Source organism: Mastigoproctus giganteus, chromosome 4 (assembly GCF_048544385.1).
Source record: "Mastigoproctus giganteus isolate SK-2022 chromosome 4, ASM4854438v1, whole genome shotgun sequence".
Classification (NCBI taxonomy): Eukaryota; Metazoa; Arthropoda; class Arachnida; order Uropygi; family Thelyphonidae; genus Mastigoproctus; species Mastigoproctus giganteus.
Genome location: NC_143578.1, coordinates 95,183,095 through 95,200,804, shown reverse-complemented (window position 1 = coordinate 95,200,804; position 17,710 = coordinate 95,183,095). Strand labels below are relative to the sequence as shown.

The following is a 17,710-nucleotide window of genomic DNA, read 5'->3' as shown; positions in this document are numbered from 1 at the left end:
AAATGAAAAATAGAGTACTCTATAAATTAGTTGGAAAGACTTACCTATTAATATGATCCGGGTGTGGATGTCTCTTGATCCATTTGGGGAAGACTGGGGTGGAAGGAGTTGACTGTTTATATAAGCTGGAGTTGACTTGTTGTAGCCAATGGGAGGTTGCTGCCTGGAAACCTTGGCAAACCAAATGGTTTCTTATAAATTTAAGTAACTCTAATTAATTACTTAATAAATGTAGTTTATGAAAAATCACTGGCAGATGGGAGTTTGTTGCATAGCAAACCTTTTGGTTTGCTATGCAACAAACTCCCATCTTCCAAACCTTGGCAAACCAAAAGGTTTGCCATGCAACATTGATGGCTACATCAAGTCAATTCCAACCATATAAACAGTCATTCCACTGGAACAGCATTCCAATGCGACCAAGAGACTCCACTCCTTATCACATTAACCAGCAAGCCCTTCCAACTAATTTAGAGAGTAACTGTACATGATTTTTCATAAACTACCTTTATTTATTAATTAATTAGCAAGTTAATTAAATTTATAAGAAAAAAGTGTAATAATTATACAATAATTGTACAGGAGTATAATATACTTATAATTTTAAGTATTGTAAATAATCAAACATCATTTTCGAATTGAAAACTTGTAGTACCACTCCTCAAACAATGTTCTATCCCTCATAGACCTGTTGAAGAGAGAGAGTGAGTTCCTGAAACGTAGTCATAAAGAGTTAAAGTCTTTGGCATTGGGATGGCTCAATTCCTTTAAATTGTATCATTTCAATAAAAAATTACTTACTCTACCACATAATATAATAGTGTAGTGTCTATCAATTCATTAACACTTTCTATCTTCTTTCATTCAACTGTCCCTTTATCCATAGCAGTAATTTGCACTTAATGTCACACTACTCAGGTTTGCATAGCAGTCTTTTATGTGCAACAGTACCAAAAGCTTTCCTGAAATCTAAGTACAGTCATCCCCATTTTTGACATTAACTGGTTCTATCAAACATAGTCAATTAACAAACCTATAGGGGTGGAATATTTAAAACATTTAAAATCATTTTTAATCTTTTTTTTTTTAAATTTATTCTTCACATCTACAAAAATATGAATTATATTTAAACAAATGTTGTTATTACTAGAGCACTTTTAATTAATGGAGACGACGATGGCATGTTCTTCTTGATTTTTAACTGCATTGACCAGTACAGCAGGAGGTGAAGAAATATGCCATTTCTTGATGAAATTGTCCAAAGTTCCTTGTTTGGCTGTCTTCCTCTTCACATTAAAAATTTCTTTATAACAACTCAATGTTGTCCCTAAAGTTGTCCGATTTATCACTTTCAAACTTCTCTCAAAGTAAAGGGTCATTATTTTCTAATTCATCCTTTATTATACCAACCCGATTAAATACATTATTAAAGATGCTGGTTATTAGACATTTAGTAAGAATTGACACAGATTTCTCTTCCTCGCAAGATGTTGTGATTCCAGCAAGTTGTTGAAGATTCTACCTGTTCAGTTCTTAGTTGGGTGATTTTATAAGTTCTTGAGCATTTTCCATGCCAAATTTGTCAAACCCAGCTGCCTAATATTCTCAACAATCTTCTGCTTTATCTCTTCATTTGTTCCTTTGTTAAAACAAGTTGAATCCTTGATGCAATTGAGCCAAAAATTTTCTGCAAGATGAATTTATATTGTAGCTAATCACAGAATCCCATCATGAATATAGATTGCCTTTAAAACATGAAATCTTTTTAGAAGTGATTGAGAGATGGTTTTCCTTCACCATTCGTTGCCTCCAGATAATAGAAAAAAAGTAGGCTTGTGATATCTCTTCTTAAAATTGGTGATCACAATTTGATCCATTGGTTGCAAAATTGATGTTGTGTTCAGAGAAATAAAACTTTTCTTGAGGATATTATCCTACAGATATTTGCTGACTATAAGCATAAAATAATATAATCACAGAACCAATCATTAAACATATACCTAGTCATCCATGAATTCTTGTTAAAATGCTAAATAACAGGGAGATCAGTCTTGAAAATATTACCTTTGAATGCTCTAGGAGTTTTGGAATGATATATAAGTAGTAGTTTCAAATTGAAATCCCAAGCAGCATTACTTCCAAACAAAAGTGTCAGTCATTCTTTGGCTGCTTTAAATCCAGGCATTGTCTGCTTGGGAAATGAAAGAATTGGTCAGCATCTCCTTCCAAAACTAGCTACTTCATCCACATTGGTAACATCTGGGATTCACTGAGATCGAGGTTACAGCATTTGGCTGCATATTTCCAAAGCTCTTCTTTTAACGTTACTTTTTGAAATAATTTTGAGGGTTTTTTTTTTTTTTTTTTTTTTTTTAATTTTAATATACTAAACTATAAATGTGTTCTGAATTTTTATAATCACATACGTTATCCTGAAAGAGGCCTCTGAGGTCGGGAAAACTCATGTCTAAGAATATATAAATTCATACACCGACCATTGAATAAAATTTAAAATTTTAATATGACTACAATTTTTTTTTTACAAAAAAAAAAAAAAAAAAAAAAAAAAAAAATATATATATATATTTACAATAAACTAGCAAGAATTTTACGGGGTTATGGGACACGCTGTGTACAGCTTCCTGGGCGGAGGCTGTGCACAGCTGTGTCTCAGGTCAAAGACCGCCTACCAAAAGATCTTAGTAGTGGAGTGGTTTATAGAATAGAATGCCCGGATTGTGGGGAGTGTTATGTGGGGGAAACAAAACGACGGCTCAGGGATCGTCTGGGGGAACATGTAAATGCCATAAGAACCGCTGAATACAACAAGTCTGCTGTGGCCGAACATTTTTGGGAGAAGCAGCATCAAATCTCCCCGGAGGACGCTATTATTTTGGATCGTGCACATGGATACTGGGAGCGTAAATGGCTCGAGGGTTTACGGATTAGTTCATCCAGTAGGAATACAATAAACAGAGATAGAGGTATACGTATTAATCCTATCTTTGAAACAATTATATTAAGGTCGGATGAACGATTTTCTTTGCCACGTTCCCGAGACATTTCCGCTTCCAGTTCTGACCATGTGCCGATTGAACCACGTGGAGAAATACCACGTGTGGAGGTACCGTGAGCCTGCTACTTAAGGAGATGTTGCAGGAAGTCATATCACTGTTGAAGAAGGGAGCTGACGCTCCCGAAAGCTTCAGATTTTTAGCGCTTTTAATGTTTTATATTTTAGCAAATTTTATTGTAAATGATCTTTTTATTACAGTTTTTAGCATTCCGTAATAGTTTATTGTAAATATATATATATATTTTTTTTTTTTTTTTTGTAAAAAATTGTAGTCATATTAAATTTTAAATTTTATTCAATGGTCGGTGTATGAATTTATATATTCTTAGACACATACGTTAGTTTACTTTTGTATTTAGATAACTTTTTTGGAAAGCTACAGCTTAATATTTAGATAGCCTTTGTTATCGATATTTTGACAGGAACTTCTTAACTTTCATTTAGTAGCTTAAATTTAACTTCCTTAGTTATTTGAGTTTTGACAACAGTTTAATTTCTGCAACATTTTGTTAACATAAATTCTGTAATATATTGTCAATTTAAATTTTGTAATCTTTGTAAATTTCAAAATTTACTTATATTATGGTTGGTACAAGATCTTCCTATAATAAAAGAGTTCAGGTGCATCAGGACTCAAATGGAAATGCCTGCAGGAATTTCCAGTGAGAGTTGATGCTTTGTCGTTTGTATAGTCTGTGGCATATATTCTAAGGCTGGTCTAGTAGAAAAATTTAGCTCATCTGGCAATTCTTTCCTTTGCAACTGATACAAGGAGTGTACTGATCTCAAATTACAACTTGGTGTGTTACGAGAATTTGAGTAACTGATGAAACGAGTGCTTGCCCTATAAAAAAAAATGTAACTAGGAGCATGTCAAGGACTCAAGTATCTCCTGACCTCCAAATAATGCACCCCCCCCAATTTGGGTCCCAGAAAAGAATAGTCAAGTGCAGACTGCTCTGGTCAAAGGTGATCTAGTTTTACTGGGAAATTCTATTGCTAGGGAAATGGGTAACATTTTTTGTAATAAAGATAGGTGGTCCAGAACCAGAGTGCATTTGACAGGAGCAACAATTGATGATGTTACCAACAGATTGTTAAGGGGGATAAATAGAGAATTATTATTCATGTGGGAACTAATGATCTTAAAAGTATACAACCTGACCCTCTGTTGGATAAATAAAGGACTATGCTGAAAAAATTATGCAGGTTAGGTCAGAATGTGTATGTTTCTGCAATTCTGCCCAGACACAATAGGAGGGATTATATGTGAAAGCCTTGTGAATTAATTTGAGACATGAGGGTATCCACAAGGTGCTGGGAAAGCAAGGGGGATTTTTTTATCAGTGTGGCCAGCATTTGTAGATAGAAGGAACCTATTTTGTAGAGATAGTATTCATTTGAACAAAGGTAGTGCAAGGATTTTTGCCAGTATCATTGAGGATACCATAAGGGTTCAGAGAAAGTGCTAGTTAGGGAGGAGATGGGTAATTTAGATCTGTGTTTATCTGATGATATGGGTCAAAGTAATGCTTGCAATAACTTCATGAATTCTTGTTTGTTGCCACAAAAGGTGATGTTAAGATTTTCTGGGGGTAGCAATATTTCAAATGATGGAGAAGATAATAAAGATTGGGATACTAAATAATTTTAAGGGGTGTGTCAGTGTAGTAAACTATAGAAGTTTAATTAGTTTCAGATGTGTCTACAGTAATGTCAGCAGCATTGTCAATAAAATGGTTGAATCTGAACTCCTGGTTAGGACAACTAATGATGATATAACAGGGCTAACAGAAATATGGTACCACCTACATATTGGTGATAACAAGTTCCACTGTGGTATGTATAACGGATTTAGGGAAGACAGAGGGATGGAGGGGTCATGCTTCTTATCAAAAGCTGCCTGAGTGTGAAAAGATCTTTTGTGACTCTGAAGTAATGTCTATCAGTATAGAATCTGTGTGGTGTGAGTTAGTTGGAAGCAAAGGAACAATGAAAGTGCAATTAACTTACAGACTAGAAAATTGTGAACAATATGACAGATGGAATGGGCAAGCAAGCATGAATGTCTTATTATGGGTGACTGTAATCTGCCCCAGAGTGGTAGAAAAAATCTTAGAGGTAATGGGGGGGGGGATCGAAGGATGACACGAGTAATTAGACCTGTTAGTTTAACTTCTGTTCCAGCAAAAATAAATGGCATCATTGGTGCAATACAGGATCATCGAGACAAGACTGCAGTTATAGTTCAGACACAGCATGGGCTTGTTAAGGGGAAGTCTTGTCTGACAAATTTGATTGGATACTATGATGTGGTCACGAAGGAACTGGATGCAAAAAATAATTTTGATATCATATACATGGATTTTAGGAAAGCTTTTGATACTGTTGCATATGGAAGACTACTGTACAAATTGGAGTACACTGTTAAGGGCAAGTTTCTACAATGGATAAAAGCATGGCTGAGTGGGAGAAGACAGTTGTTGTTGTTGTTATTATTTTGGTTTTTAGGAGCATTAGCAATTAAGGCCATATTGCTCCAAGGATATATGGTGGTCATTCCCTGACCTTTCCACATCCTCCGTATTTGGTGGTCATGGGCTTGAACCCCGGTCTAATCAAGAAGTGTGTGCTACGCACTGCCACTCCTGCCCAACTGGCTACGGAGACGCTGGGAGAAGACAGAGTGGTAATCAATGGACACTGCTCTTCATGGACTAATGTTATTAGTGGAGTCCCCAGGGTTTGGTGTTGGGTTTATTGTTGTTTTCTGTATTTATCAATGATACTGATATCAGGGTTAATTTCCAAGTTTGCAGACAATATGAAGATTGGCAGGGTTGTTAATGACAGCAATGATAGTACACTACTGCAACAGGATCTAGTAAAGTTGAGCAGATGAGCTGAGATGAACTGAAGTTTAACATTGACAAATGTAAAGTACTCTATAAGAGTAGCAGTAACCCAAGAATAACGTACCAATTGTTTGGTAATACACTCAGGGTAGTAGAGAATGAAAAGAACCTGGAGGTAATTGTGCAGTCAGATATGAAGTTTTCTGAGCAGTGCAGACAAGTGGCAAGAGCAGCTCATGGTGTCTTGTCAATGATATACAGGTTTTCAAGCAGGGATAAGGAGGTGATTGTCCCCTAGTATAAGGCAATGTCAGGCTACACCTTGAGGAGGCCTCAAGGTGTAGAGGCCTAAAATGAGGCCTCATTTTAGGAAGGACATAGAGCTGCTGGAACAAGTACAGAGAGGGGGGGCAATGAGATTGGTGAGTGGAACAAAGGGTTGCTGCTCATATGATGAAAGGTTTAAGTTCTGCTCTGCAAGTTGTAGCATCTGGAGACTAGGCACCTGCGAGGTGATCTAATTGAGGTGCATAAGGCCTTGAATGGTTTGAACAAGCTCAATGCTGATGGGATTCTTCCCCTTGCTCATATTACTCACCTGAGGAACATAACTTCAAATTGAGAAAGGACAATTGTAGAATAGATGTGTGGAAATTTGCTTTTAGCCAGTGTTTTTTTTTTTTTTTTTTGGCTGATGCTATATAAGCTTGCTTTCTTGCACCATATGAGTCTACTAATGGTAATTAAACTCCCAAATCCCTTTCCTCCTCCACTTTTTAATTCAACCCCGACTAAGTGTATAATTTATTTGTTGGTTTCTATTCTCCAAGTGTAAGCATTAAAACAGAGCTGCCACTTTTCTGATCATCTTTGAAAGCTGTTCAAGTCATCCTGAAGGAGCGATGCTTGGCATTGATCATTAACGACTCAGCGATTCTTTACGTCATCTCTGCAAATTTAGACTTCTGTTCCTCTGTCGATGTCATTTATGAAAATAAGAAATAACAGTGGTCCAAGTGCTGATCCTTGAGGGATCCCACGCCTAACATTACACCAATTTGAAGAATATTAGAACATTAATGACAACCATCTGCCTTCTATCCTGCAGCCACCCAGCAACCCATCTTAGAATCTTGCCAGTAATCCCATCCTGTTCAAGCTTATATAGTAACCTTTCGTGAGGGTATGAGTCAGATGCTTTGCTAAAATCCATATAAACTGTCAAAATTGTTCTCTAAATCCAGTTCATGAGTAACTGTGCCAAAATATTTAATCATGATTTATCCTTAACAAATGTATGTTGTGTGTCCTTCAGAATGCCATATCTATCTAAATTGCACTCTTCAGCATTACTGTGTTCTAGTATGGAAACCTCATCTGGAAAAAAGACTGAGTTTCTTAAAAGTGTCTAAAGAAAGGCAACTTGAATGGTGAGATTGGCAGAATGACGACCACATGAGGAAAGACTGTTACCAGGCACCTTAGAGGTGACCTGATTGAAGTTTACAAGACACTGAGAGGGATTAGTAAAATGAACGAAGGTGTAATTCTTACTATTATAAAGAATTCCAGAACAAGGGGTCATAAATTCAAATTACAGGGCTTGAGATTTAGATCAGATTGTAGGAAGTTTTCTTTAGCCGACGAGTCAATGATTGCCGGAACAAGTGCCCTCGCAGGTAGCTGAGGCTGACAGTTTGTATAAATTCAAAAGTCAACTAGATAGTTACCTGTGTAAGGAGGGAAACATAATTTGTATTTTCTTATCTACTTGGGGATTTTTTTTTTTTTTTTTGCTAGTGCAGAAAAAGGGTGCGGCTTCCTTGCACTATATGGCAAATACTGTTACTGTTACATTGAAAACTTGCCTGGCATCATAAGACCTCTTCTGAATTCTATCATTAAAATTGCTAGTAAAGTTTTTGTCTTCATTTACATTGGCACTTGCAGATTTTCTTTGGAGTCTTACACCATGCAAACCTGTCCTGGTCTTATAGCATTTATGACCTTTACTTGCACTAAAATGTTCAGACTTATAATTAATGGATTGGTTGGCATTTTGAACTAATGACTACTCAGTTTATAAATCCTGATAAATTTTTAAGGCTTTATTTTGGATCAGGGTTGCAGACAAAGTTTCACCTCTAAATGCCGAATCCACAGCATTAATAAATGTTCCATTTTTACCATGAGGTCATCACTCATCTGTAGAAATTTAACTGATGTTGCAACCCAGAAAAGCTTTATATTCATCCTTTTCTAAAATAATTGACATCATAATAATTTGCTCAGTCTGCACTAGCTGGTCTGATGCAGACTGAGCAAATGATTACAGTACACATTCTAACATTCTCAAACTGACGATCAGTGGTGGGCATGCACATCTGGATTGATATTGTTGGAAAAATTTTTATTTGTTTTATTTGTAAATTTGTGAGTGTCGATTCATTGAATCAGTGATTCATGGGGGATGACTATATATGATATCAAAATTATTTGTTGCATCCAGTTCCTTGATTACTGCATCATAGCAGCCAATCAAATTGATCAGACAAGACCACCCCTTAACAGATCCTTGTTCTGACTGCAGTATAATTGCATTTCTGTCTAAATGACCCTGCATTGTTTCTTTAACCAGTGACTCCATTATTTTCCGAGAAACAGACATTAAGCTGGCAGGTCTGTAATTACTCATGTCATCTTTTAATCCCCCTTTGTAAATTGGGGATACATTCACATTATCTCTCCTGCATCCAAGGATGCTCTCATAATTAAAAGTTTGCTTACTCCCTTTGCTGCCTCACTTAATATAAATGGATAGATTCCATCCACCCTCAGCACCTTTTTTATGTTTAGTTTCAACAATTTCTCTTCCACTTTCTTTTCAGTTATTACAAAATAATTTAGAGTTTGATAAACTTCTGGCATCCCCCTTCCCTAAAGAATTCCTCATGTGTGAATGTAGATGCAAAATACCTATTCAGTTTTTCAAACAGGCCTCTGGGGTTGGGTAAATTCATACTGTGATTTTAAATTTTCTCACCAACCAAGTATTAAAATAAAACACGGAAACTGGAATATTAAAAACTATGTGTTTACTACTATATATTTACAATTAAAATAACTTTACAACTAAAAAGGATAAAATACATAAAATATACATATACATCAAATAAAATACATTAAAATACCGGGATAAGAGCGATAAAACCGACCATACCTTTTGAAGGCTCCTGCCTTCTTCTTCAGCAGTAGCTTCCTTGTACTGCAGTGCATCTTAAGTACCAACAGGTTCACAGTCTAAATCACGTGTTCTATTCTCCTGTGTACTGGGAGCAGAAGCGGCTCGGGAGCGCGTCATATGAAATCATTCATCCCTTCTGAGGACTGTAGCCTCAAAGAGGGGATGAATCTGCAAACCTTTGTCTCTATTGATGTTCTCTGTCGAACTAATCCATAAACTCTCGAGCCACTTGCGGTCCCAGAACCTATGCGCCCGATCAGTGATGATAGCTTCATCTGGGGAGATCTGGTGTTGCTTCTCCCAAAAATGCTCGGCCACGGCGGACTTACCATAATCTGCATTCCTTATTGCCTTAGTGTGCTCCCCAGCCGTTCTTTGAGACGGCGCTTTGTTTCCCCTACATAACATTCCCCACAATCCGGACATTTTATACTATAAACGACCCAACCCCATTAGCATTCTCTTTTTGAATGGGGTCTTTTACTTGTGACACAATTGTATGCAACTTCCAGCCTGGAATCTGAACACAACGCGTCTGATAATTTCTTAGTACCCTAGTTATATGCTCAGTTAAGTCCGGATAGTAGGGAATGTATGCAGTGGCTATTGGAGTGAAGGGTTCGCCTCTCCTCTGATTTTCTCAAACATACTTTTGTATAATCCTCTGGGGGTAGCCACACTTTGTAAGATCCACCATGACACGTTCATATTCTCCTTTCCTATCCTCGGAGGTATTACAGTGCGATTTTGCCCTATCTATTAACACTCTGACCACACTGTTCCTATGATGATTGGTCTGAGCAGAATTATAGTGTGAGTACTGGCCTTTACACATCGGTTTCCTATAGACTTTAGTTTTTAGTTGTTGGCCTTCTCTACAGACCAATACATCTAGGAATGGCAAAATTCCTTCTTCCTCTACCTCCAAGGTAAATTGCATGAATGGGGAGAAGCCATTTAAAAAATTCACCACTTCATTTTCACTCCCCCTTTGAATAATTGAGAATATATCATCCACATATCTCTTCCATGGGCGCATAGGGAGATCTCGACCATTAAATATTCTAGCCTCGAGCTCCTCCATAGCTAGATTAGCTATAATCGCACTAATGGGGGAGCCCATGGCTGTACCATTAACCTGCTTATACATGATATTACCAAAAATCATGGTGGTGCTTGAGAGGCATAGTTCTATACCTTTACAAATATCTTCTAAGTTTAATTGTGTTCTACTACTCAAGGTGGTATCATACTGTAAGGCCATGTGTGCACAAAGTACCCCATGGTCGATAGGAATACACGTAAAAAGCGACGTCACATCGAAAGATATCATAGTTTTATTTTCTTCTATGTGCTGACTTCTCATGTACAGTACACACTCTCTCTCTGACGTTTTAGCCTAACCCTCAAGAGACGAAGAGCAATGAAAAAAAACTGGGTGTGTATACCACACTCTTGAATTTTCTTACTAAAATTCAAATTTAAATTTGAAAATTATCGTTAACCAAGGTTGGTTTGTTTTCTCAGTTCATTATACATTATCAAAATCAAATACAGTGAGAGCTTTCAGAATGTGTAATTTTTTTAGCCCTTTGGCTATTATGGATTTCTGAGTGATATCTTAATCGGAACTGGAGGTTCAAATGGTATGAAGCTCAGTTTATGCTTTTCAAAAAAAGAATAAGGCTAATAACATTGTAACACTTTTTAAGAATCACTATATGCAAATGCAGTCTTCGACCTTATGAAACATAAAATCTAATTCATAAGCACATATAGTCAAGCCAGTAAATGGATGATAATAATTCAATAAAGGTTGTTTATGCTAAAAAATAATAATAAAAATAAAAAACTATGGAACTCACTTCATTGGATGTGATACTGATGCAGACCGTGACATAGGGCCTTCATCTGGTGTAGATGCAGCACTGTTGTTTCTTCGATTCTACAAATTTATGAAATCTGAACATTACAAGCAAGAATGATTTTATAAAACACATTTTCTGTAAATATCAAAAAAGCCACTTTACAGATTATGCTTTTTTCTTTCTTTCTTTTTCTTTTTTTTTTTTTTTTGGCTATTCATTACAAAATCAGAAGTCTGATAAAAACCTGTTGTATGCACTCTAACTGAACAATTTCCATAGTCAAACAGGGTTTACCTTCTATGTAATCCAAAACAGAAAAAAAAATAAAATTAAATTAAGATAAGCAAGATATATAAGGCTGTATATAGATATTACAGAATTCACAAAATGTCTGGATACCAGAGTTCAGCAGCTAGTCAGGTCTAATATATTTGGGAGGGCTTCTGTGGTCTGTACTCAGATGTGACAGGCATGACAGGCAAGAGTAGAGGTATGTTTTTTTGTTTTTTTTTTTTTTTTAAACTGCTGTATCACTACTCTTGCTGTAGTTCTCACATAACAGGCCATGTGATGTCACTGATGTTAGCTTTCACTGACTTTCACTAATAACAACTGACAGCTGGGCATACCCCTCTCCCCTTCACTCTCCCTGATGGATGGATGGATGGATGGATGGATGGATGGCTAGCTAGGCATCTCCCACTCTAGTTGCAGCACCCCCCCCCCAAAAAAAGTAACATACTTTCCATGAAGTTTAAGGTGAATAAAAAATTCACTGAGTGGCTTTTAAAACATTTTCAAAACTCTTACCAAAATGATAAAATTTATTAAAATCAGGTAAAAATAAAAAAAAGCTGAACTTTGAAATAAAAATAATAGTAACAAAAGTTAAACTCTATATCTCTATATAGCAAAGCAAGGGTCCAGGGTTCTGAGTTTGCCAATGTGTTCTATGTAACACCCACTACTGATAGTGCCAACAAGTTTTCCCTTGTTGATTACTTTCTTTTAGTTAGCTTATCTTAATGATCATAATTGCATTGTGCTATGGAAATTGGAAATACTGTGCTATATTGGAAATATTGTGCTATATATTAGGAAAATGGGAATCAGTTAAAAAAAAATTTATTTCCAATTTTGCAGTTAAAAGAAGACTGCGTGTTTATCAACACAATCAATCAATCAGTAAAATCAATTATTGATTTTACAGAGAGGTTTGTTTATTGACTGCACTGTGATATTGTGACATATCACTTTCCAGTATTTTAACCTGGTCAGTTCTCTTGATAACAATCCAGACGTGGTTTTGTGTGATTCTAAGCGTAATTGTGCGTTAATGTTTGTAAGTTTCGTCAAATTTTCCACTGAGAGATCAGGACCTTTGTTTCCAGGCCATAGTCACAAACCCAAATTTGTTACCAGTAAGGACAGAACGAACGAAGTGTGGATCAGCAATAGCAGCACATTAACAAAAGATCCCAATATGTGACAACTTGTAACCCTCTGTGGTTACAATTGAGGATATAGACAAAAACTTTGCTGAAGCATATCACAATCCTGAATCTTGAATTAAAATTGAATGACATGTCCCACGAGAAATATCAATTTCACTAGTAATTTCACACCAAATATGTGACAAGTTTTACAATCCTACAATTTCAAGATACAGTCATCGGTCTCCCAACTTTTCAATCGCACCTTGTACTTCCTGTTAAGTGGCTTTGAAACGACAGATGATTCATCGATATACAGACAGCATATTCACTAAATTTAAATTCAAATAAATTCTTATAAGCAGTAATGACTTAAGCAAACCTACACTATAAAATCAAGAAAACCATTTGCAAATCTTCGACAAGTTGAAACATAGCCTTTGCCAAAGACTTAGCCGTGATAGTCAAAGCAAATTTCAGAGCAAATCTAGAACATCATGCAAATCAAGCATTATACAGAAAATTCAGAACAGAAATGGGAAAAAACCCAATAACTCACTATTTCTTCAGAGAACACAAAACCTATATTTCTAAAAGGTACATTAAAAAACAGTAGACCTCAAATCAGAGTCAATAATACCACAATAAACTGGTGGAAGAATTAAATGCCTACAGATAGTACTTGATAGCAAGCTATCATTCTACCTCATCTGACATACCTCTCTAAAAAAGTAAGAAACCACGCAGCCATGACTTCCAGAATTAGCTGGGGAAAAAAAAGAAAAACCCTTGCTCTTATATATAAAGCTGTTTTCCTTCCAGTTATCTCTTATGGAGTGGGAATTTAGTGCAACAGAACATTATTAATTAGAAACAAAGCAAAACTAGATACAAATCAAAGAGCTATTCTACTTGTCCCCACCAGAGCCTGCCATACCTTAAGTACTCCTGCCTGCAAGTATTAGCCAGAACCATGCCCTTATATTTGGAAGTTACACGAAGAGGCCTGAATTACAGACTCAAAAAGGAATACCTACTCAACATTTAGGTATTACCCTGGACTTGACTAATAATATCAGACAGGAAAAGAAGAAAATAGCCACAGCTCTCCAATAACCATGGCAAACAAGTTGGGAACAATCAACCAAGGGTGAAGTAACTAGGAAATACCTACACCAAGTGGGGCTAGTCTTTCCTACCCCCCCCACTACTGTGGTACTCCCCAAGTATTTGCACTGGACATGTCCATGTCCAGTGCAAATACTTGGGGAGTACATGGCTCACTAAATGCCAAACTGCATAGTCTGGGTCTGGTTGAGGATCCCCATTGTGTATGTGGAAATGTTGAGGACTGGGCATATATACTGTATGACTGCCCAATGTATGACGACCAAAGGAGCATTCTAATAACTAAAATAGGCCTTCTCCCAAGAAACCAAGCACATCTGTTGATAAAAGCCTTAGCACAATACTCACAGGAGGTCTTCCAAATTTTTTGTAAATTAACATAGCAACAGGTTAATACTGTTCACAAAATACAAAATATTGTTCACAAATATTTGCTGAGATCACAAACAGAATAAACTGCAGAACTCTCTAACATGCAGCAAACTCAAGAATCCCCCCCCCCAAATAAATTGCCAATAGAAAATTTATATGAAATAGCATCATGAGTGATCCACACCATACTAACAAAAATAAAAAAATATATAGAGTACTGCTCCTTTCCCCTGTATGGGCAGCTCCTCGGAGCCGTTACGCAACTTGACTTACCCCTGAATTTACTATGGGACTGTACTTGGCATGCAGCCAGGGTCATGCAGCTGAATGGATATAGTAAGCTGCATGACACATAGGATATGTTTGTATATTTAATTAATTTATCCTACTACATAATTATTTCATTATTTACTTATTATTAAGAATATAATAATATTCTTAATAATAAGTAAAAGTCACTTAAATGGTGTGAGTTTTGTTTATAAAAACTGTTTTTTTTTTTTAAGTTTATATTACATACCCCCCCCCCCCTTCTGGTGTGAATGAGAGTGAAGGATGCCTGATAAAAAAAAATAATAAATAAAATATTACAAAAATATATAAAAAGCACAAAAATATAAAAATAGAAAATAAGTTAGGCAATGCTAGGTTTGCCCTGCCTGCGTTTATTTTGCCCTACTGACCCAGTCTGCCTCTCCATGGCGAAGGACTAACAAGGGGTTGGTAGGCTAAGAGGCTCGATGAACAACAACAAACCAACATAACCAAACACTAACCTTACACAAACACTCACTAACCCACACTAACCTTACACAAACACTCACTAACCCACACTAACCTTACATAAACACTGACTAACCCACACTATCTGGCCTTTACAGAGTCACATATTCGTGACAGAGTTACTATCAGAGTTGGGGGGAAACTCCTGGTGCCAATTGACATGAAACACTATACACCATGCCCTTTCTGTGCATACTGTATTCAAATTCTGCAACCCTTATATCTGAGTAACACCACATCTTTGATATCCCAACAGTGTCTGCATTTCATATCTTCACCAGCACTTCGAATTCATCAAATTTATTTACTATACTTCTAGCAATGATGTACATGCAAGTATACATGCACCTGTTCTGACTCTTAGTTATCCTAACACAGCCATGTATTTACTTGTTTCATGATAACTCCCAGCAGTTCTTGAAATCCCCAGCACTTGCTTTTAAGGCTGCTGCTCATTCCAATAGAAGCAGTGCAAGAATTACTTTCACCTCTGCTTGCAGCTATTGTTAATCTATTAGTCTGTGTATCCACCCCCCAAAAGCTAAGAGTTTTTTGATCCACCTATTCAAAAAACCTGCTTTTATCCAATGTTATTGTTGGCACAAGAATTAAAGCAAAACACCTGTGACAAGTTTTCCATTGCTAATGTTATTGCAATATTGAAGATTTCAAGTTTAATCTCTTGAAAACTGATCAATTAACAAACATATGCAGTGTGCTAGTAATATTCATGTTATATGCATTTAGATGCACTACATAATTAAAACAGCCACAATATGCATTTGCATTTTTTTTTTTTTTTTTTTTATGAAAACCCCAAACACGAAAGGTATCAAAACCTATAGTACTTAGTACCGTGCATGGGTTGAAGGAGAAGTATGGGGGGAGGGGAATGCCGGAAACTTTGCTCTAGAGACTAAACATGGGTTTCACCACTTCAAGCCTCCAATAAGCAAAGTGGTGGTATTTCACCGGTTGATGAAAGTCATCTACCACCTATATAATCAGTTATCTAATTATAACTGACCAAATCAACAATTAATAAGTAAAAACACCATATCAGTTTATTGTTTCTCTTGTGTGTACACAGAAGAGAAACAATAAACTTTCATTTTTTTGATCATTTTGACAAACTTTTTATGTCCAATCTAGTTTCTATCCTTGAGTTTATAAACACATACAATTCCAGGATGCTGAATAGACCACAGTAACCACCAGAGCTTGGTTGTTCATAGGATCTGAGGGTATGTATTATTTCCTGAACAACCACCCAGACTATAGACCAATTCTGTATTTTCCTGTTCAAGAGGATTCTTTATGTCAGGAGGTATAAGTTACTTCTTGCGACTACTCCTGTTTAGAGATTTGAGAAGGCTGGGTTTTATGGTAAAGGAGCCATTTCTTATTCTTCTTCATCTTGCCCCAAATGCATAACAATGAACATACAAGATATACAACTTGTATATTATATCAAAGTCTTGCAATTCAAGAAATCATTTCAGAATCCTCCAATTATGACTTCTCATACTGTAGATAAATGTATTGGTTTGTAATACTCCACTTTAATATGAATGCTTTGGGCAAGCAGAAGATATTTTAACTTCCTGAAAGGGCGGACAACAAGAAGAACCACTCTCTCTATCTCTCTATGATGGCACTTTGTATTTAGAAAAGTACTTTATACTTTTCTAAGTATGAATTTGAAATGAAAAACTTCTCCTATACATAATAGGACGGGTCAAGAGAGCAGTAGAGGTTAAACCTGCCTTCAATTTCTGAAGGTACCTTGTTGCTTAAGTCCCCAATGAAACCCAGTCTTTTTGTTGGAGACATGTATGATAGGCACCATGATTTGAATGCAACTGAGTACAAACTTCCTACAACATTTTATCATGCCTATGCAAACTGCAGACTTGCTTGAGATTAGTAGGGACCTAGCCTTTCAAAATAGCATCTATATTCTTTTCTTTCGCATAGCATGGATTCCATCTTTATTGATGATGTGGCCTGTTTCAAGTTATCAAAGAGATCATACTTTGATGACTTGAACAATGGGTGAACCGTCGACAACCTCCTAAGCATTTCCCATAACAATCTATTATAATCAGCCATGTCTTTTGAATACAGAGAATTGTTCTGGTACAATATTTTTCAAATTCCCTGCCAAGAAGGATGTCCATTATTTTTGTTCATAAGTGTCTGGAAGCTCTTGGTAGAGTTTCCAGAACTCTGGGACAATCAAAAGCTGATATTTTGCCCACAGGGTAGAAAAAGCAAAATATTTATGATACTCTTACCTTAAAGGAATCGGATAATATCTAGACCTGAAGATGAGCTGAAGAATCTAGTCATCATTTGAAATGCAGAGCAAGAGATCATTAACATTGCTTAGCAGAATATTTATAGGAATAATGACCTTGTTAACCACCCTAAACCTTAAATTACCAATAGGGTTTTCCACTAAAATGAATGGACTATTCCATTAGGAAGTTGAAAGTTCAATTATCCTCATCTCCTGATACACCTACAGTAACATTTGAAATGAAGAGCAAGATATCACTGACATTGTTTAGCAGAAAATTTATAGGAATAAGGACCTTGTTATTATTATTATTATTAGCTATATAGTGCAAGGAAGCCTGAGGCTTATGCTGCACCAGCCAAAAAAAAAAATTCCTGAGTCAAAAGGGAATCACCAAGAAAGAGAAGAATGATGATATCCAGCTCAGGACCCTGGGTATGCCAAGCCCATACTCACCAGATGTGAGCCCCTGGGGTTTAACCACCCTAAGGTCCAAAACAAAAACCTTAAGTCACCAATAGGTTTTTCCACTAATATATTCCATTAGGAAGTTGAAAGTTCAATTATCCTCATCTCCTGGTACACCTACAGTAACCTTTGAAATCGCCTTTGTATACAAAGACAGGCCTTTAGTCATCAAAGACAATTA

General features: G+C 36.3%; 1 protein-coding gene across 2 annotated transcripts in view; it reads right to left on the bottom strand.

Annotated features, from left to right (window-relative positions):
* Positions 1–17,710, bottom strand: part of LOC150086924 (F-BAR domain only protein 2) — a 726,598-nt gene that overhangs the window by 259,890 nt on the left and 448,998 nt on the right. For both annotated transcript variants that reach the window (XM_090372823.1, XM_090372824.1), the window contains one exon: positions 11,041–11,120. In XM_090372823.1, coding sequence (XP_090228949.1) covers positions 11,041–11,120 — 80 coding nt within the window. The remainder of the gene's footprint in view (positions 1–11,040; positions 11,121–17,710) is intronic.